This window comes from Ischnura elegans, chromosome 7, assembly GCF_921293095.1.
Source record: "Ischnura elegans chromosome 7, ioIscEleg1.1, whole genome shotgun sequence".
Taxonomy (NCBI): domain Eukaryota; kingdom Metazoa; phylum Arthropoda; class Insecta; order Odonata; family Coenagrionidae; genus Ischnura; species Ischnura elegans.
In genome coordinates, this window is record NC_060252.1 from 63,563,441 (window position 1) to 63,585,936 (window position 22,496).

General features: G+C 37.7%; 1 protein-coding gene across 1 annotated transcript in view; it reads right to left on the bottom strand.

The window, feature by feature from the left end:
* LOC124162987 (nose resistant to fluoxetine protein 6-like) overlaps window positions 1-10,084 on the bottom strand; it is a 90,532-nt gene extending 80,448 nt beyond the window's left edge. The window contains exon 1 of the mRNA XM_046539770.1: window positions 9,559-10,084. Within this exon, the coding sequence (XP_046395726.1) occupies window positions 9,559-10,084 (526 nt within the window). The remainder of the gene's footprint in view (window positions 1-9,558) is intronic.
* Window positions 10,085-22,496: the final 12,412 nt, after the last annotated feature.

A 22,496-nucleotide genomic window follows, 5' to 3' on the forward strand; every position in this document is an offset into this window, starting at 1 on the left:
AGCTTATAATCAGTTTTAGCTGCATAAATTACTACACTTATGTTATTCATTTTAAACGTTTCAATGAACCTGTAGAATCGCATACAATTTTATCGTTATTTCAGAAAAATTATGGGATTCGCTCAACGCAATGGATCCAATACGATGACGAAGAGAAAGGTTATACTACACCATGGTTACTCATCCAGCATAGAATTTGTACACCTACAATTTTTTCTCTTAAGAGAGGGAGAGAGATTTCACCCGAGTTTTCGAATCGAATATAGGTCTGTGGGGTGCAAAGCCATTACAGAATCCAATGAAGCGTAATGAAACTGGCGATGACCTGGTTCCACGCAAAGTATCGCCTCAGTGGTGTTAATTCGAAGCCGGCCGGGTCTCTACATTTTTTTTTCCACGGGAAGAAAAATGCATCAGCGGCAGGAGGAAAAGGAAGCCGTTTCGGAAAAGAAAACACGTAACTTAGCGTGCGGGTCCGGACGGTGGAAAGGGGGGATGAATCTATCTACCTCTCCGCCCCACCAACCCATCTCCATTTCCTAGCTCCCCCTCCTCTTCCTTCTCCAACCCTAGGCTCCCTCTACACCCCACCTCTCTTACTCTCATGTCCCAATTACGTATTCGGGTCGCCGAGTTAATTTTTTTCCTTCTCTTTATTCCTATCTTTATTTTTTTATGCATTCCTCGTCTTTCACTGTTTCTCTCTCTTTCTCTTCATCACCCTTCCTCCTTCCTTCTTTATTTTAACCCGTCGCGTCTCACACCACTCCTTTTCGAGGGAGAGCGGAAAAAAAAGAAGAGCGCTAAACTAGTTTCCGAGAGAACCAAATGTGGAAGTAGAGTAGGTACGTGAGGTTGAAGCGCAAGGGTTTTGAAACTTCCTGCTTCCCCTTTCGTTCTGTGTCCGTATTGCCTTATATTTTTTGGTCTTCCCTTTTTGCCCTTCGCGCATATATGGGCTAGAGGTGACCTTGATGGAAGGATATTCTCTCCGGAACAACTCATAGGCTTTAGGTGTCAGGGATGGCGAGACTTCCGGCTTGATACGAAAATCCAATGTTAGCATTTACTCTTCATTTTGCGACCGTGACTCACGTTATACTTCAAAGGGGGAACTTGGTTTTCTTCCCGCTGCATGAAGTCTATAGTCTTCCCCGTATGAATACCAGATACTCCATTGTACTCGCATTTGCTGTTTCTCCTGGTACAGAGGGTCTATGCTAAGTCAAAACCGTTTAGTTTATTCCTATAACACTGAAAACAGCACCACTTGCATTTTGCATCGAGGTGTTTAACTTTATAATTGAGCGTACACGAACATCCATTCCCGGGATAGGGACAATCTACGCAGGCGGGACTCGAACCTACGACCTCTTGTGAGGGAGGCAAAGATTTTACTCTGCCGCAAAGTTTTCTTAAACCCTGCGCCGCGAATATGTTTACAATGACGCATCGCGGACCACCTCATATAAATCTGATTCTACCAAATTCCAGTTTTCACCAAAATTTTTATATTTCCAGAGTTGTAATTTTTCGATTTTTTAAAGTTGTAATTTGTAGATGAACTTCCTCATGTATACAATAACTTCCAATTATCTAGTTATATCTCATTGTTCATTATCTTTTCGTTGAAATAAAAGATAACCTCGGAATCTTCTTCTACTAGCCTCAAAAGCGCTTACAAATGGACCATCATCATCGAAGACTAACTTCGGTGGTACAGTTACAATCATCCACCTTAATTTCCATGCATCTATCCTAATTTTTCATGGATTGTTTTATTTTCAGATTTCTACTTTGTCAATTAGCTTCCGTCCGCAGGAAGTATCTTCCACCTATTTACTTGAGATCCTGTGGTGATGGGTTGAGGTGACTCATCTCCCAAGTGTCAATTACTTTTTACTTTATTATGGTGGTTATTTTTTATCTCAGTTAAAGACAAATTTGGTAAATTTTTATATCTCAAATGGCGTTTATGTATTATTAAAAGGGGTTTATATGCTCAAATTGAAAAAAATGTTCTTAGCGCCTCATGCAATGACAGCCGTTGTTTGCTGCGGAGAATCTTTTAAGAGTTAAAAGTCTCCTTTCCACTAGCTCACTATATAAAGTGTAACATATCACTTTCCGATACCCTCTAGCTCTCACGGTAGAGAAATACTCTTAGGAAGAAATGGACATCGACTTACGATGAGAAGTAATTTATTTCCTAGCAATTGGATGTTGTACTTCTGGGGAAAGCACACATAGCCTACTCCTGCAACACCCGACGCCGTCAGCCCCTCCCTTAAAATTCACTGCGAGCCGCGCTCATGTATCCTCTCTGTAGATCAACACGCAAGTGTTCCCCATATGGTGGACCGCAGCCTGTTCTCTTATCACCGAGCAGTAAGCTGAAATGAGGGTAATCCTATGCAAATTTTGAAAAAAAATACTCAATACTCAATTTGTGGTCAGTATGTAGACAATTTATTGCAAAGGTCTTGGAACTTTAATCTCATGTAATTTTTTTTATGATTTATAGTCAAGAAAAAAGTTTCCATCATATGTGCGGGTCTATTGGGGGTGTGCATAGGTACTAATACTTAGGTCCCTAGCTTACAAAAAGTCTTTTTTTCTTTTGCTCAGTTAATTTCAATTTCAGCCTACATTACGACCTAACTTTTCTTACAGACTGAGAAAATGAAATTTGAAGATAAACATAGCAAAAACCTTTTCCCACAGCGCCATAATTGCACTGCTGTTTTCTCAAAGCTATCTCTCATTTTTTCATCACTAAATGGGTCCCCTCTACCGATATGTGATCACGTGGAGTTACACTCAAACATTTAATAGTTCTTTGCTTGTACTATTTTTTTCGATATTTAAAATATTTAACATTCCGCAAAAAAGATATTTTTATCATCTTAGGTATAATGTAATATTTTACGTAATCAAAATTACAACGTATACGCCTAAAAACTTCCCAGATAAGGAAAACTATTTATACACTAAAATATTTTATATTTGAAATCTGTTCAGTGTTAAAAGTATCTAAAAAATCTAAAACTTTTTATTTTACTGGATGTATGTTTCTATAGCAAGTAGAGCACTGGGAAGTTGATGGAATGCTTCGCATCCCAAGTAAAGCCTTCGGACGCCCCCCAATATCAAATATTGAAAGTGCGAGGTGGACCAAGGAAAGGAAATGGTCTTCTCTGCCCTTAAGGCATATTACATATTTAAATGTATATGGCTTAGTTTGGGGTGATCTCTATCCCACGCCCAGCCTAGGTAACCTTCAGGTAGAAATCTAAGGAGTGATCTCGTTTCTAAATTTATTAGATTAATCAAAATTTTGGCTGTCATCGGCAAGTTTAGAAAAACCTTACAAATATGCCTGTAATGTTCTTTCCTTTTAAGCCTTTCCCTCGACCACGCCTAGCCTTAATATGTTTTAACTGCCATTGGCTTAGTATAAAGTGAGCACTACTCTCGTATAATCAAAATTCAGGTTGAAATCGAGTGTGTCATCTTGTTTCATAAGGTAAATAATTGCGTAAAATTGCGTTTCTTACCTGCCACTTCTCGGTATTAATAGCTGGTGAGTGCCAACTTTTATAGTGTATTCATCTTATAAACAACAGGAATATATAATGAACTATACCCCGATAAATATAAAAAATGCTTTCGTTATTGTGGCCTCGGTAATTACTTTTTAGTTCCATCCATATTATTTTTTAATCATCATTCGTCACACACATGTCCGTCCTTCTTTACGCCGTTTTTATTTTTATTTATTTATTGATGCCATACCACCGAAAAAAGCGCTTCTCTACCTAAAATATTTGTTTTGGGCTATGTAAATTCTAGTTAAATGAAACATTGCAATATTTCCTCATTATTTACTCGAACACGCTTCCGTTCGTTGTTACAACAACATTACGTTGTTGAAACAAAGAAACGCGTCGTGTTCGAATAAATCCTGTGGTAATATTGCAATGTTTCATTTAAGAAATGTTAAGAACTTCCACAACATCGTGCCGTATATCATACAAGATATGCAAATGCTGCTACAAGCATGTTTGAAAAAGACTTGCCATAATTTTTTACGGACCTTGGTAAAATGTTTTTTCGGGATACGTAGCCGCGGGCGCCCACCACGATGATGCTGTCCGCTTTCCAGAAAGGACACGAGCGACGCGACGCCCTGCCTTCGTTGGAAGACTAATAATGCTCGCCCAGATAGACGCGACATTTTCGAGGACGGAGAGTTCGCCCGCTGCGGAGAAGGGAGGGATCAGGGGGGTGAGAAAAAATGTTGGAGGGGTTGCAAGAGAGCGAGGGTAAAAAATACAAAAATTTAAAAAAATAAAAAAATTGTAAAAGGAGGGAAATGAAGTTTTCTTTTCGAAGAAAAATTCTCGCCGGCACGTCGTCATGGATACACGAGCTTAATGCAATTTTAAAAGGTGTCGATTTGTGACCCTTTTTAAGAGACCTACTTCGCGGGAGGGTGAGAGCGTGTGGGTCTTTGGAAACAGGAAATTAAAGACAATAACGATGGCTCTAGATACATTCGCTGCGAGTAGGTTTGTACGGTTGTCGAATCACAAGTTTCGCGTTGTCATTCAAAATTTTGCGATAATAAAGACGTAGATGTATGCGTTTAATTTCGGTAATGTCACCACGTATCGCTTCGAACTCCTGGAGGTCCACGTAAATTATCGAAAATCAACTTCATATTTTAAACGCAATTGATTTGAATCCCGCCTGTGGGGGACATATTTTATTTTTATGTCGATCCATGACGTTGATAAGAAAGCAGCTCGATGCTACGGCATGGAAAACTGGATATCAGGCTAGAATTCATCGCCTCCATTCAAGTCGTCTAATGACGACACCATATTATCCTCTAGTTTTCTTTAATTTCAAATCTATCTCTTCAATATCAATCTCTACGCAATCACATCCAAATTCAATGGAAAAATTGAGTATTACTTATTCGATCTCGGTATTAATTAAATGGTTTGTATCTACTTTTATACCGTATTCTTACCGTGCACCGCGGTATGTATGCCGCGCAATGAATGTTGAACACTGCCAAATCTCATAATATAAATATATAGCATTAATTTTCTATTGGTAAATTCTTCTTTGTTACAGCTGTAATATTTTTTCACCGTTGACCTGGCCTTCATTTTCACGCCGACATTGTTTGGGGACTATATCATCACTCGATCTCCGGCAAGCAATGCATTCGCAGTCTTGAGTTGTCCTGAGCATCTGGCATCAGGGAAAACTCGCGGCAAATCGGAACGCTTGGCTCAAAGGTTCTGTAGTTTAAAAATGGTGCGTTTTCGAGCTAAGCGTTATTGATAGATTTGTTTCCTACTGGCATCAGCTATCGAGGATTAAAATTTCGTGACAATTTTTTTTCTCCACCCTGTATTACCTCCACCCTCTAGAGATAGGTTCTGCACGACCTTGAAAGGATTATTTTCAAACATTCTCCCTTCTTCTGGAATATGGAGGAAAAAATCATAACGAACTCATACATAAATAGAGAGTTTTGATAACAACAAATAAGCAAAGTGATAAACAAAATTAAAATAGCAGTAGGGAATTCGAGAATCTAGATGCGGTAAGTTGGAAATATTTTAAACATATTTTAGTGAGGGCTTGAGGAATTTGAAGGTTAAAACTATAACGGGTGGACTCTTGCGGGGCATTAATTGATATCAAATATTTTATTGTGTTGCTGTCAAAAGTTTTTTTTTTAAGCTTCGCTATGATTTCTTTGAAACCGGAATTTTATTTTTTCGCATCGCTGATATAGTATATGTTGTCAAAGTGATATTTGTTTTCAGAGCAGAACATGATACGTATCTACTTTTCTTTGCTTTTATAGGTTCTCCTAGAGCATAATAAACATTCATTCATTCTTCTGCGCAACAGGGGCGTTAAAGATAGTGCTCTCTCTCCCCCCCCCCTATCTCTCTCGACAGTTCCGACCTCGCTGAGGAAGAAGTGCTCTCACGACGCACGCGTTCATAGCGGTTAATTCTTTCGGGTGTCTCCAGTCCCTCCCTAATGCGTTCCCCTGCCACATAACCGACTCCACCGCTACGCGACCATTTTTAAATTCTCGTAATGACTCGTCATTAGCGAGCATGTGGGGCCTGAGGAAAATTTTTTGTCGCGATTACATCGGCACTTTTCTCCGCCCGCAGGCGAGAAAATGTGCAAAAAGCTCGAAGATTGGCTAGTAAATCAACGCTCAACAGTCCCAACACCCATTGCAGGTTTGCCTCTCTTGAGAGTCTCAAATTTTTCTTTGAGATGGAGATGATATTTCCTTCGCGATTTGAACTTCAAAATAATCGAGAAGAGTGGAAATGGCTATAAAATTGTGTTCAGTAGCCTGGTAGCCTTTTCTGCTTATATTCATCTAATTTTCATGAAATGGAATTTATTAATCGTAGCTTTATTTTTTTCGTATAGATAATGCTAGGTAAATATTAATTAAATTAAATTAAATTTCTTTTATATTAATTAAATATAAATTATATTTCGTTTAGATAATGCTAGGCTAATAGCTATCTTCATTTTCCTAGTCACCTTAGTGAATTCTCATAAATATTTTGCAACGGTGTTGAATCATATTACTCATAGCTTATGAGCGTATTTTTCCGCACAGAATTTAGTCATAAGTATATTTAGCCGTCGGCATTGAGCAATCTTGTCCTTCCATTATTCTTAACTCGAGTTAGTGGTAATTATTGGCAGCAAAAGTGAAAGGTGGCCAAAAATTTTCATTGAAAATGTTACATCCTGATCAAAATTTTGTTTCCCAATGACTAAAGATGTGCAACTCAAATGTCGATTATTGAAGGGAAATATTATGTTGTTGCCTAAATTTGAAATTATTTGAGGAAACATAATCCTAATTTTTTACATCTATGCACGCTTATTTTAACAGTATTTTCGGAAAATAGATAATGATAGGTACAGATCGTTGGAAGAAAATTATTCGGTGAGGGATTCATTTCGTAATGTACGAATTATTAGTTGTTGGATAAAATGACTATTAACCGATTTAATCGCTGTTTATCGAAACCTCTCGCTTAGTTTACATTTAAGTGATTCATACTGATATAAATTATGAGAGAAATTTCTCTTTTCATAATTTTTTAATCCGTTGGTTCTTTATTTTTACTTTTTCGGGCATTTATATGAGAAAATATAGTTGATTACGGCATGGAAAACAAAGTAGTCCTGCTCACTCTTACTAATGAATTTTACTTATGTATTGCTTTTTGTAACTACATTCAACATATCCCTTTAACGAGGTTACTTTTTAAATATACCTTCAAATCGATAAATTTATGAGAGTGAGGATAAGCTGTGTACAAACCAATTGGTCCACTAACTTATTGCTTGATCCGGAAGCTTATGATATACCAAGGTAGTTCACTTTTTCCAAATCGATTAATGTGGGCATAATGAATATATTTATGATTACAGGGGATTTTATTTCCCTGGGCAGCCATAATAATAATTAACTTCGCTAAAAATTGCTAAAAATGATGAGTACCCCCGGGCTTCGCCTGGATGTAGGCATTTTTATAGTCTGAAGCCCAGCCATCAATCCACAAAATCTCTTTCTCCCTTTTCACCGTCGTGCGACTTTATTTATTTAGATAAATACTAGTATTTCAATTGCATGGATCTTTCCTGTATTGCTTATCATCCTATTATAATTATTCATTTTTGTTCATGTTTTCAATTTTTTGAGCCTATTGTTACGTGCATCATTTGAATTTATTGTGTAATTATATCTGATTCATTAATCATGAAAATGGGTACTTAAACTACCTATTTACAAACATGTCTAGCTATGAAATTGAAACATCTGTCCTTGAAATCACAGTTTCGGAGACTTCTCCTCCACAGCAGAATAAAGATGGCGTATCGTAGAAATCAATTCAGCGTTGACGTGAGATTTAGAAATGCAATAAATAACTTAAAACTTATATAAACTCAGTGTTTTTCACAAAATCTATGATGGCGATGGCTAATTAATGATTCTGATCATAAAAATGCATATCCGTACATATTTGTGCTAAAAATACTGTTAGCGAGAGTGGTTTTTGTACTACTGTCGATTAGAATTTTTCTGTTCCTATAGAATTACACAGTTATGTACAATACTCGCCCCCAGTTTCATTCTAGATCCTCGTAAAAACGTAGCTGGCAATATTTTTCTAGAAAGAGTATCAATGCTCGATTTCTCACAATTCATTTAGTATTTAGTATATTTGTTGGTTTCTGCTTAATTTTGTGTTGCACCTACTTTCGATGTGATCAAGAGGAATAGAAAAATATTATGTGCTTTTTCTGCTATTAACGAGAGAGGAGCTCCGTTTGCAGTTAACCATAATTAATAGGACCCGAGTTCAATACTTCGGAGATACATTAATGAGATGTTCCGAACCACTGCTCTCTTTAGTATTCTGATTCATAGCTCTTTTCTCCTCATTGTATTTTTAGCTTTATGCTTTTAGTATTTGACTCCTCTATAGTCAGTAAACACGTATTTGCTTTTTGTACATTTATATTTTATTCCTTATAAAATATTAATGCACGACTTATAAAGGTATTTTCCTTTGCCTTTGATTGATCCAAAGTTGAAAACATGCGATTAAGAATGTGGGAATGTTTCTTGGAGTACTAATAATGTGTTGATTATTTTGGTTTCATTTCCGCCGCGCATTCCGCTTATAGTTGGTAGCAACTCCGTAACGAGGGAAATAAGCGCGAGCTTTTAATAGTGACTCAACTTAGGAGGCTATTTATTTCCCTAGGTGCTTCTCCACTATGCATTAAATGGAAGATTAATAAAAAGCACATATTCATATAAAAATACTCTAGAAAATCTAAGTTCGTCTCTTCATTGAGGTAGAAAGATAGTTAGATAAATATTTGCGTTTTGTTTTCCGTTATTAACGAGACCTTAACCTATTAAGCAGCTTTCAAATATTAATGGAAACTGTATTTAATACTTGTCATAAATATTAAGATATTACAATTACCTTCACCACTTCTTTTTGTTCCTTAATACTGACATCCCTTCCCGCGTGGACTTACTGTCTTCTACAACTGAGTAATTAGACGTGTGTGCAATTGAGCGTACGAGAGTAGTGGCTAGTCTTGAAAGGGCAGTGGTAGATAATCTTGAATTTATATGTTGAATCTCATACATTGCTTTGATTTAGCAGAGATTGAGCTCATGAATAAGACTCAAAACATTGTGGAAATCTTTCCGTTTGAAGAATTATAATTAGGTGAATGTTTTCCGTATATTTTTGCTGTCTGCAGCACACCCTCAGGAGCTCCTCGGTAACGAGCGCTTGATAACACCGTCTGACTTAACTTTGGTGGCTGTTTGTGTTTCTCTCGGTGCTGCCCCATTAGGGAATGCTACGGCTCAATCCATGTACGTGCGGTCAATGTTTACGCAAGGCTCATTTTGCCGCCCGGCCGGAGAGTGGGGGGGGGGGGGCAGGGAAAACTTACTCTGCGAGGCCCACAAGGTGAACTTCTGCAGTTCCCGCAAATAGAGCCGCCCTTGCTTCCTACACTCTTCGTTCTTGATGCTTGCGGATATGGGCGCGTATAGGGCCAGGAACGAGGTCAGGTTGACCCCGGCGAGTTCGAGGAGATGCTGGTATTCCAGCGACTCTGGAGGGGCCGTTGTGGTGACCTTCTCCTCGGCGGTGGTCGGAAGCGACGAACTCCCGACCGGAGGCGATGCGCTTCCGATAGGGGACGCTGTGACGACGTCGACCACTTCTGGACGCTGAGTCGTCGACACTTCAACTGCCTTCTGGTAAATCTCCGGCGCATCCGTCTCCTGTGTCGGCCGTTCTTCTGTCTGGGATATGACGGGCCCATCCGTCGCGGTCATCTCCTCTGTCGTGGTCGGAAAGAGCCAAGTGGTGGTGGTGAAACCCTCAGACTCCATTTCGCCGAAAGAACCGGGTGTCAACAGCAGGGCGACGACGCCGAGCAGGGACGCCAGAGCCCATAACTTGGGAGCCATGACGACTTTTCGGTTTCCTCCTCGTAGCCGGGGTAGCGATGGAAACTAGAGTTCACGGGTTTTAGGGTGCGAGCCAAACAGCAGCGGCGTGAAGGTATCCGACGCACCGTTCTCTACGCCTAGAAGTCCCGTGTTCCTTTGCGATCCACATCCACGCCGCGGTTCTAAGAGCGGAGCCCGGGAAAAAAATTCCAACTTCGCCGGGCGACAGACGGTCACCGACTGGTCACCGATAGAGTCCCCGTCGGTGTTTTTAATGAAAGCGATCCGTGACGGATGTCACCGCCAGCGCATTTAGATCGTACTCACCAAGAGTGGAAGCCGTGAGAAAAGTGGGGGTATGCAGCGATAGTCGGTGCTTCGTAATCGTTAAGAGTTCGCTCGAGGCCGTTGGGTCACTGTCGTTCCCACTCTCCCCCTCTCCTTTTCTGCACGACCATTCCTTTCCACCTGCTTTTTTTCTCATTCCTTCCGGAAAAGCCAACTCAAAATGCGGAATTGTGAGCAGCCCTAAGATAGCCCGCCATCTACCATCCACGAGATTAGGATGTCCCTTATTTTCAGACTTAAATATATTTATAAAAAAAGACCACACAATCTCCTATGAATAAGCTCAAGTGGTCTCTAAGGCGCATATATACTGGGATCGTCTCCTTAAATAAGCCATTGAGATCAGAGTGGGGAAGAACAGCATAAATGGCGACTCAGGGTATATACTATGCAGGGAATGGCAGCCGTTAATTCGAAAATAACGAAAAGAAGGAGATAATAATGACCTCGGATTGACGGGATATTTAAGCACAGGAATGAAGGCTTGCAATTAATTACTGCTCTGAGGACAATGGAAGAGTGTTCCATAGAAACGTCAGCCAAAAATTATCTTACTCGGTTAGAAACCCTTGAATTATTTATTAATGAAAATATTGGAGCTCTCAGCCCCAAATTTTGTAGCAATGCCTCTATAACATGCTTATGCAAAATGTTTTATGAGATCGAAGTATTCCTACAAGCGTCGGAACGAACGCAAAGTTGCGTGAAAAACATGCCCAGATTTGTCGCGACTATCATTTTTGGGCCTTCCGCTGTAGTTCACGTATCGGTTAGTCCATTTTTTGCTCTTAATTGTTTCATTCTCGTATTAGGGTAGTTTATTCCTTATATTAATTAGGAAAAATATTTTTAAGTTCTCTAGTGCAAAATTCAGAAAGATGAAAGATATAAAAATTAAAAACCTTTGACTGATTGATTATAGTTACCACATTTGGTGTGAGAATAAAAAATGTGTTCATTCATGCTAATATTTATTCTTAAATAATGTTTTTAAAAAATCTTGAAAACTATTCTGGGAGTTAAAAGGCTTAAATAACCCTAACTGGCCATATATTTTGTCTACCGCATTTCCAATGAGAGCCTGCCATCTTCCACGATAGATGTATATGTTGGATATACATGATGTCCAGTGCTGAAACATCACCATAATACTTACAAAGGGAGGTGAAGATGTAATGCAATAAAATATAGGGAAGAAAGTGGAAAATTTTAGATTGGATAAACTCTGAGTCCAAATATGATGCTTTCATCTTCGTCCAAACAGCTACTTTCATTCCTGATAATGCTGAGTTTTTAAGAAAGGTTTTGTATACCTAATCTCTAAAAAAAACCTTTCGCAGTGCAATTCTATGTTAGCCTTTACACTTTGCTGAAAAGCCTAAATTTTGTGCATTTCCCTTTTACTAACGAACACTTCGACCAGTCTTCATCGTTTCATCTGTTCTGAGAAGTTTAAAATTATAGGAGGAACAAGGTTCTCCAACATTATGAAATTAATTAATCAAAACTAGGCACTTTATCTGCGCCTCCATTCTCCGAATTTTCTCTTTCCATTAATTTTACTATAAACCATGTTCGCCCAATAGAGGTATCAAATAAACTCCCATATTTTTGCCATTGAAATTGCTATGGATTATGGTACAATATCCTGGTTTCATATGTCCTTCTTCTATTACCGAAAACGCCGCATACTAAAGTTGCACTCTTGATTTGATTCATTAGCTTTACTTGAAAACCTACAAAAATAAAATTCATCTTTGCTCATAATACTTTCTTCCTCTGTTTTCGAAAAGAATGGAAGAGAGGAACGCTTGCCCATTTTTGTTCCCAAATATACAGTAGAGACTTTGCCTCCATTTTATTTCTACTTACCTCTGACCTCAAAGTGCCCTGAATTTATTCATTCCTCTCTCTTCGATAATACGAAAACTACGTATAGCAATTCTATTCAACCTGTATGAATGATATCTATTGTAAATTAAAGTACCACCAGGAACTGTAGACAATTTCATTTCATATAGTTTTAGTGAAATTTCAAGTAGCTTTAACTATCAAAGGAAATATGCCAACAGAAATTTCCCAAATTCAATTACAACAAAGGGAAAATATTCTTTCAAGAAAAGTCAAATTGGAATTTTATTTCTTCCAACTGTAAATTCTATGAACAATTATTATGTGACACAAAATTATGCTTATTGCGGCGCTTCCACGGTGTGTAGTGGACGCGACCATGTTTTCATGTGTATCATATGCGAGGTCGCAACACCGAGTTATTTGATGCTCGATAACGACTGTTTTGCCGGCAATCGCAATGGCTGTGCTGAAAATTCGCATTTAAGTGAAAGAAAAAACACTTGAAGCTCAGCGACACAAACTAAAAAGTCTTACAAATGACGCTCGAAATACGACTCGTGACTAGTATGATGCCAATTCAAATTGATGTAGACAAATAATTACATAATAGTCCAAATGTTATCCGATAAACTTTAATAGTCGTAGGTATGATATTATATTTACAGCAAAATCGTATCCCTTATTAAATTGCCAAGACTAAGATTTATGTGCGTGGTAAGGCGTTGTGTGTTAAATAGTAAGTGCCCCATTAGATCGCTGACAGCAGAAGTTACTGTGAGTCCAATTTGCTCAGCTAAAAATAGGTTCAACAGATTTAGGCTTCAATTGGTGGAAGTTAGACATATGTAAATAAATAAAATATCGTAGAACTTTTCCACAAGAATTTTTAATGCGTGCAACGCGTTTCGGCTTACTGAGCCATCATCTGATACAAGACAGTCTTGTACCAGATGATGGCTCAGTAAGCCGAAACGCGTTCTACGCATTAAAAATTCTTGTGGAGCAGTGCTACGATCTTTTATTTATTTAAATACAGCTAAAAATATATAATACTCACTCCCTGTCCGTTTTTTTGGCTCTGTAATTTTATCCTGTTAGCAGGGCTTTCCCTGTTGCCCTCTCAAATTGTGACTTTCTCGGAAATATTATATTAAATAATAATGACCATTTCATTGCTAAAATAATTTGATATTTGAAGAATTTAAGGCAAGCGAAGGAGGAATGAAATAGGATTAATAGAGAGAATAATATTAAAATGACCTTAATGAGAATTGAAGACTGTAGTTAATTTTAGCTGGGGAGACAGGCCGCAATGATACGAAGAATGCTCCATTTAAACCTGCCTTAATTGCTGGAATACCTTTTTTTTAACCTCTTCTCCACAGTACTATTGCCTAAGCTGGGATTTTGTATTCTTAAATATGCTCTCATTACTGTACATAAGCTGTAATGTACTCTTCTAGAAACTGGAAAGCCTGAATAAAACAATATTTTAGAAATGCATTTTGTTGATACGGAAAGTATAACTTAATCTATAATATTCATAGACGAATTTAGGGGCACGTTCCCTCCCCCAGACGCTCAAACAATAGACAAAAGTTTTAATAATATTATCATTACGTTCGTATTGTTTTGTGTATTACGGAGCGTCAATCATTTGATTACATATCAATAACTTTCATAATAATATATTGAAGAATAAAGGGAATATTTCGTGCAGTAATTGTTGTATATCGTTTTCAATCTCAAGTATGAGAAGATCGTAAGCCTGTCAGACCCTTCTGCCCCCCAGAAAAAATCCTGGATCCGCCCCTGATAATATTTATTATCTCATGGTCGCTTTCGTCTCTCGTAGGAGTATAATCTTTGGGCCTGACTATGAGCTCTAAATTGAATGCTATCCTCATTTAATCAACACACGTGTGATATTACGATAGGCAAGTTATGAAATCGAACACTGTTGGCTGTAGGAGTATTTCATATTAACGATTTGGCACGGAAAACGTAACAATCGCATATTTATCAAAAGCACTTAGATCCAAATTATTCAACTATCCTTGAAAATAATTTTTTAAAGCCTTTATTTCATCTTTCTTGTTTGCTAACCTTAAATTTGTTGAAAAAATGTTAATGTGCATAAGAAGTCACAAGATATATCTATATCTTTGATAGTTTTTCCTCCGGTATTTTCTAGTCCTGTTGATGAAATTTTACTAACGATTATATTCACGTTCCTATCCACCATCCTTAAAAACATAGTCTGCTGTTTTGATTGATAATAATTTTACAGACGACGTCCCATGCAAATTCCATGTTTCCTAAATTCACGGTTAGCCGAACCCAAGTTAACCCATCCCATGTCATCTAAAACAGCTTTAACTATAATGAAAACCGCTCATCTAAACCAGGATTGTACTTTTTCAGTCCACAGATTTGTTGAGTAATGCAGCCTTATATAATTATCTCGCATTTTATAGTAATTTCGAGTCGAATATACAGTTAATTTAAAGTCTACACATATCATTGGTAGTTCAGTCGGAAATCCGTAAGAAACCCATAAAAATAATGCTTGCTGATGTCCTTCTCATTAAATGATAGCGTGGTATTGCCTTTCGAAACCGTAATGAGGGGCGTTACGTAAAACGAACGGACACCACTGAGTCTTTAAAGGGTCAAAATAAATTTATGCTCAGTCAATCTAATGAAATAAATGCTGTTAATTATATAATTATCTCGCATTTTATAGTAATTTCGAGTCGAATATACAGTTAATTTAAAGCCTACACATATCATTGGTAATTCAGTCGGAAATCCGTAAGAAACCCATTTTGAGTCAGGCATCTTTATATTTTACATGCCTACGTTGTCTGGAAAATAAAAGCTGCTTTCACCTTTGAAATTCGGTAAATCAGGAATTGCCCAAAGTTCTATATTGAATCTGGTTTTCTAGAGTTCATATTTTGTAACGGTTCCTGTTAATTTTTCCGAGTCTCAAATTTATTACGCCTTTTCTATTTGTATATTTCTTATTAAACTTCTCAATATTTGTATCAATATTTGCATATAATGTTTATTTTTTTTCATTTTCAATTTTTTACATAGATATTTTCGATAGAAGTACGCATACAATGTATATTAAATAAGTTTACTTGGCTCAAGTCATTCTCATGCATATTTTATCCACTAGGTCACATCTCAATAAAACAGCACTCTAATCAATGAGTGAACCAACTAGAATAATATTTTAATTTCTCCCGTGGTTATGCCGTGGCTAAACTGGAGGTTTTTGGTCCATAGTGAGTTAGTCACATGGTTAGTATTGAGGCCGCAGCAATGGAGCCCAGCACCGCCTCGTTCCAATTTTTACCACGTTTTATTATACTGGTTGTCCTTCCGGGAAAAATCTTGAAACTCAAATTTCGATCACTTTCTGATTAACTAGAGCACTGGAAATTTATAGGATTGGTCCGAACTGGATGACAAAGCAATTTTCTCATTCCTTTAACCACAATCGGAACAGTATTTCGAGAAATATTTAGAAATGAAAATTAAATCTGGAGTTAAAAATGGTCACCAAAATGCAGGCGCTGCAACCATTATAGCCGTATTTAGCTAATTTTAGAACGCTGTAGTCTAGTTGTTATAGCATTTTATAGTACGAAAAACGTGGTGAGTGTGAGATATTATAAAATTAATAATTGCCGGTCAACATATAGCAGATTTGTCTCCTAGCGAAAGCGAATGTAATCTTAGATGGGCACCACGCCTTTCATTTTAGATATCTGAAATGTTCTTCTAAAACCTATTTCTGCGTAGTCTTTATGCTCCCTCCCCCTCACTCTCAAAATCCTATTTTACCGTGGGCTTGATGATATCTTCCCAGGAATTCAGCTACAAAACATTTTTTCTTTGTAATTACGAAAGTATAATGGTATGGTATTTGGAGCAGGCGGTGGAAAGGTGAGATTATTTGCACCATGAGGGAAGGGTAGCTAAAGAAGGCTGGAAGATGTTGACCGTAGGGGACTGAAAGGTTTCCCATTTGAGCCTAAATGACTCCGATGCAGCAATTTCCGAAATAAACGCGAAGTATTTATAGAAAAATCTGCGAGAATCTCGAAGAAAAAATTATTAGAAGCTGATATAGGCATATATGGTATTTGGATTAGGCGTCATGAGGAAAAGAAGAAATGGTGTACAGATATCCGACGTCTGCATTGACGTGCTATTCACGAAATGCGTCCAAGGAACCTCGGCTTAACGTATCGTTAGACAGACAGCGTGCTCTGCATGAAGTTTTTTCCAAAAAGCATTCAAGAAATAACTCCCCGAAAATTTTCTGCCACCGGGATTTGAAACGGGCCCCGCGGGGTTGGAAGCCAGCCCTGTAGGCAGCATACAAATTCGGTCCCTTGTTGTGAAGGCAGATCGGGGGGTTATTTCCATTCAAAAAATTTGTTTGAGGACATTTGGGTGACAAAAACAACTTCGGTATTGCCCTAAACATACTATCGTTCTAAGGTAAAAAGAGATCTAATGTAAATGGTAAAAATAAATGGAGTCCAGATAAATACCAAGGAAACCCATATTATATAAGAGTCAGTTACAGAGAACGGTTAAAGATAAATGAAATGCTTCATTGAATTATTTTATTATATGGACCATTTAGTGCTATTAATGGTGGAAGATGAAATTTCTGGAGGCAATTACGAGAAGACAGAGATTTTGTATGAAGCGGGTACCAATTGGGAAGGAGATGCTAAAACCGAGTTAGGAAGAATTGCGATGAGGAATCGGAGAAGGGGAAGAAGAGAGTAATCTTTAGAGATAGAATCAAGAATTATAGACCTCATGCATAGTTGAGCATGAATGCCTAGCAAACATTTTACTTAAAAGGCTATACAAAATCTTTAAAATTCCACTTGAATTTAAATCTCTTCTGTAGACTTTTATAGTCTGCTTGAATTCTCTCCGATGAAGATTTACATCGAGTACACAATGTCGCTGAGCTGACTAAGCTTGCCGGCTAGGAATCCATCATCAATAAAGATTTACGTCCTTCCTGCTTAAGCGGCGTGTTTCTGTGATACTCCATATTGATTTTTGACCTTCTCTTTGGGAAAGCTTCTTGACTTCATCGACTCCAGCGTAAGTTTCCCATGCTACGAGGGCGACATAATTTTACAGCCGTAAGCCATTTGCGGCTCGAATCGTGCAGTCTTACCGGCGCGCCAATTCCCGTCTCAACTTTTCTGGAACAATAGTAAAGGCAGCGGGTGATGGCTAACTACACCACTTTCGGGTAAGGTTTTTCATTTTGAATGAATCACGGTTCTTTTCTGCAAGCAGAAATTTTACATTTATGTTCCATTACCTTTGGCCATCTAGCAAAAATGCTATGAAAATCGCGGGAGTTTGGGAATATTTTCGGCTTTATCAAAAAATTGGCTGAAAGGCATGCTACCAGATCCAAATCACCCGATTTTAGCTTCACTTCCGACTTTTTTTTACAAAAAATGTAAAACAGTAAAATCAGGGAAATTTTCGCCTACAAACTATCCGTAAGTCGACCTTTAAATCCTCGATTTCTGGGTCCATTACATATTGTAGTTCTTTTTTACCATTAGTCACCTGATTGAACGTGGCTGCATTAATCTCAGTAATAAATTTTGTTGCTGAATTTACGAGATATAATCGCTCTGAAATTATCACAATCGTCCCATCCACTGGAACTCGAATCTTCTGACTGTCGAGAAAAATTTCCATTGCCTAAAAAATATGAGAGTTGATTTTTTTAAGATTTTGGCGTCCAACTTTTGCTATTTTTAGACTATTTCTTCTATAAGTCTATACTTATAAAACACATTTTTATTACTATTTACGTTTTAATTCTAAAAGTGAACTCGAACCCTGAGAAATGGACCGCAGTCATATGCATATGTGGACCGAATATGTGGAACATTAGCTCCATAAGATTTTACACTTTCATAGTGGATTTCAATAGATTTGACACAGTCATTTGCATATGTGGACCGCATAATTGGAACATTAGCTACAAAAGATTTTGCACTTTCCCGGCGAACAATACGTATAAACTCTTCTCGGGATTCCGCGCGGGTAAGATTTTGTAAGAGCGCCGACGTTTCGGGTACCGACTCGTTGCCCATTCTCCCGGCTACTGAAAGAATATTTGAAGTGATTCAATACTATTTTCATTTGTTTATTTTTATTCTTACAAAATCTTACCCGCGCGGAATCTCGAGAAGAGTTCATACATTAGCCATAGTTTGAATGGTGAATAATGCTCGCGAAATTGTCTTTGTAATTCGGAATTAAATTTATGAAGTATGGAGAGTTTTTTTCGAGTCAGGCTTTGGAAGTTGACCTGTTCTGAGAGTGCGTATTCCAATCTAAGCAATTCATTTGTGACAGGGATGATTTGATAATGAGTTAATCATTTATTTCTCCAATACTTATCACTTATAGATATTCAAATCAGAGGTGTGCTGAATAGTTAATCAAATTTTCGCCAGGACAACTTTACTTTCTGTTTAATCTTTGAGTTCCGCTTGAACAAAATGCCATAGTTTATGCTAACAGCCTTGGATTCTCTTTACAAATTTATTCCACTTGTGGATTTTTTTCGAAACAGATTATTTGTAATAAATCGATCTATTTTTCTAAAGAACCATTTTTCCCCCATCAGATATTATATTTATTCCACATTCCGTTCCAAATTCGTTTGAATTGACTTGGCTTTCCGGCTTGAATTCTGTTCATCGATGAATATTTATATCAAACATTTAAACTTATAATTTCATAAAAATTCGTTGAGTAGACTTCGATAGCCGGCTTTACTTATGCCGCCGATTGAGATTTACATCAAGCCTTAAAGCTTAGCATTCCGCATGTATACTTCGTCGATCTGACTTAGCTTACCGGCATGAAATCCGTCATCGATAATGATTTACATCCTTCCTCGCTAAAGCAGCGTGTTTCTATGAAGAATTGAGAACAGCTTTCCTTCCCGGGGAGCGTTCAAGAGCCGACCTTTCCAGTGTCGCTGGGGGCCGATCGTTTGGTTTGTCGCCTCGCCGTAATCGGGTGTATCGTCCACGGGCGTGAACGAGACGACCTCGCGGAGGACGACCTCCTGCACACAGCCCATATCGGCGCATAGGTACTAGCCAATGCACACCAAACCCAAGTCGCACGTAATCTCCTTTTCATAGCCAACCGCTTTATATTTTCCGCGGTTGGTACTCACGTTAAAGAGTGTAAGGCGAGAGAGGAAAAAGAGAAAAAGATTAATTTTATTCCATGGCTTCGATTACAGGAAAAATGATATTTTTCTCGAATAGCCTCCGTGTGCGACTTTTGGTACGACGATAAGTATCAAATCGTAGAAATTTGAAAAATATTTCATTTTCCAGGGAATATTTTGCCTTGAGTTCCCCAATACCCATGATTTAGCACCTAAGTATAGAAAAACACTCCAAAAGCTTAATAAATAAGAAAAATAATAATTTGGCAGCTATCTTATAAAGTGAACTTCCCAACAGCAGCCGGGTATCCAAGGGTATTTTCTTCACTTAGTATTATTTTTTGTTATCTCGAATAAAAATTAACTGTAAACGTCGCATGAATAGGTATAAATTAATTACCAATATTAATTACCTACCTACTTAGCAACATATAATTTTAAATATTTGCATTTTAATAAGTATTCGTCGTTTTCTGAATTGAAAATCCACAGATTCTCTCATTAAAATTGCATTAAGTGGATTAAAATGCAAACTCATGAAATTAATAAAATTCATTTTATTAATTTCATATCATAATTAAACTAATGAAAAAATTAATAAAATTAACTTATCCAAGAACCATAGAAAATAACTAAGCGATAAAAACAAAAACATGGCTAACATACTCGTATTCTTCTATATGGATAACATGATGTGCAGGTATGCGTATACACTTAGTGTGTAAGAAACACCGGGAATATAACACAAGAGTTAATCATCAATTTTGATTTTAAGGGACTGTTTTACATGGACAAGGTGGGCTTCCTACCTGTGGACATCTGTCAATTTGGTGCTAACTTATCCTTTACAAGCAACATTATTTTTACCGATTACCTATGGAGCGCGATAGCCCTGTGGTTTGAGCGCTTGGCTTGACCGGAAAGTGGCGGGTTCATATTGGAAAATTCCAGGGTGTAGGTTTCCCTTAAGGAAATCCTCGTAAGGATGAGGTGTTTATGGGAAAGAAACTGGCCCTCTGGCCTGTATACTGAATATTCTTAAGTCTTGTCGGGTGAGAGGTCTACCCTCACTAATATGTAAGCCGAAGTCATCTGTGTCCATAAATGTTCACTTTGTGTGTCGGTAAGTGAATAAAAGTTATTTTCACTTGGTTGATGAAAACTTCCTAGTATTTTGCCACCTGTATTAGCTACCTGTAGTAAACATATAGCTTAAAGGCATTACCGAAGACGATATCAACCATTCTACATTTCCTCAAGTTAGAGCTGCTGTAGAACGGATGGGTTTGGGAATAAGATAGCGATCGCTATAGCAACTGGAGAGAGATATGTAGAATTAAACCAGTCTATCTTATTTGTTTGCGATGATAGTATAAAAAAATACCTACCCCAATATATACACCTGAATACTGGAAGCGTTCGAGATTTGGGTGTGAATAAGAATGGAGAAGGTGAGGTGGACTGAGAGGACGAAGTGTTGGACATGGTGGTTGAGGAGAGGCAGCTTCTAGATGAGATACGGTGGAGACAGATGGTATGGATGGATTGAGTACATACATAGCGGGGAGAGGATGTTGAAAACTGTGTTGGAGGGCAGAAAGTTGGGTAAACGTGGGAGAGTAAGGAAAAGAGTAAGATACTTAGATAGAATGAAGAAGGGTCGGCCTTACTGTGAGTTGAAGAGGTAAGTACATGAAGGAAGGGGTGGCTGCCATAATGCTTCTAAAGTATTCCATGGAAACCTACCTTAATAGGAAGAGTACTTTAATAATAATAGTTTAAAAATGATATACGCCTGTGTGTATGAAAAACTGTAGTCTTATCATACCTTCGTGAGTCAATCAGAGGATTCTGTAACTCGAAATCAATTATCATTCTGAAATGATCGTAAACTTATTTCCGATGCGCAAATTTCATAATTGCTTATTTTATTAATGAAATTCGAGCTCACCTGGATGACGCAGTGCAGAAACGTGGGAAATAGAGAAGAGGGAGATTGATATATGCTCGAATGAGACCCGAAAACAATGTAGCACTCTTAAAACGACCGCATAAAGCTTGACCTGATTAGTCTCACGAAAAGATGAGATGAATCCGATGCAGTAAATTAGTGATTGAAGTGTTCAAACCCTCAAGAATACCCGCAACTTCTCCGCAGTCCTTGAAAGACGCCATTTGTTTTTTTCCGGTCTCACGAGTTTCCAACCAAAATCAGTTTCATTTTTGGATTGTTTTTTTTTTCAAAGAAGCGACACGAATTTTGATAAAATTATACCTAATTTTGATTAAATCCTTATTTAATTTGTATCGCTCTTCCGTATTTTTTTTCAATCTGCTTAATTGTCTCCCAACGGTGGCATCACATCATCTCAGTCTGGACCAATAACTTTCATTCAGGAATCTTCCACTAACTAATGACATTTTCATTTTATTATTGGCCAATTAAAAACAGTATTAAGGTGACTTCTGAGCCTATGTTATTATTCTCTGCATACACTTGAAATCATTCTTTAACTCTACGTATATTACCATAAACTATAAATAAATTTAGCTATTTATCTGATAATGATAAGAAAATCATATCAGAAACAGTGTGGTTTTAATTTGTATGCTGATCACCAATATATGACTAGTTCTTTTCTGGTAAATATTTCACTGGAATATATCTTAAAAAGCATTTACTATTACGCCAGTTACGAAAATATTTGCTACAGTAGAATGATGAGGATCAAATGGATTTACGGAGTTAGTAAGGAGAAACTCCTAAGAAGAGTAGGGGAAAAGAGAAGCCTCATGAAAAACTAACTAAGGAGATGGAACAACGACATAGGCCGCATCTTGAGACATGATGGCCTGATGAAGACAATCGTCGAGGGACAAGTGAATGGCAAGAACGGAAAAGGAAGTCCTCGAACAAAATATATGGAACAGGTAAAGAAATATGTGAAACAGCAGAAATATGTA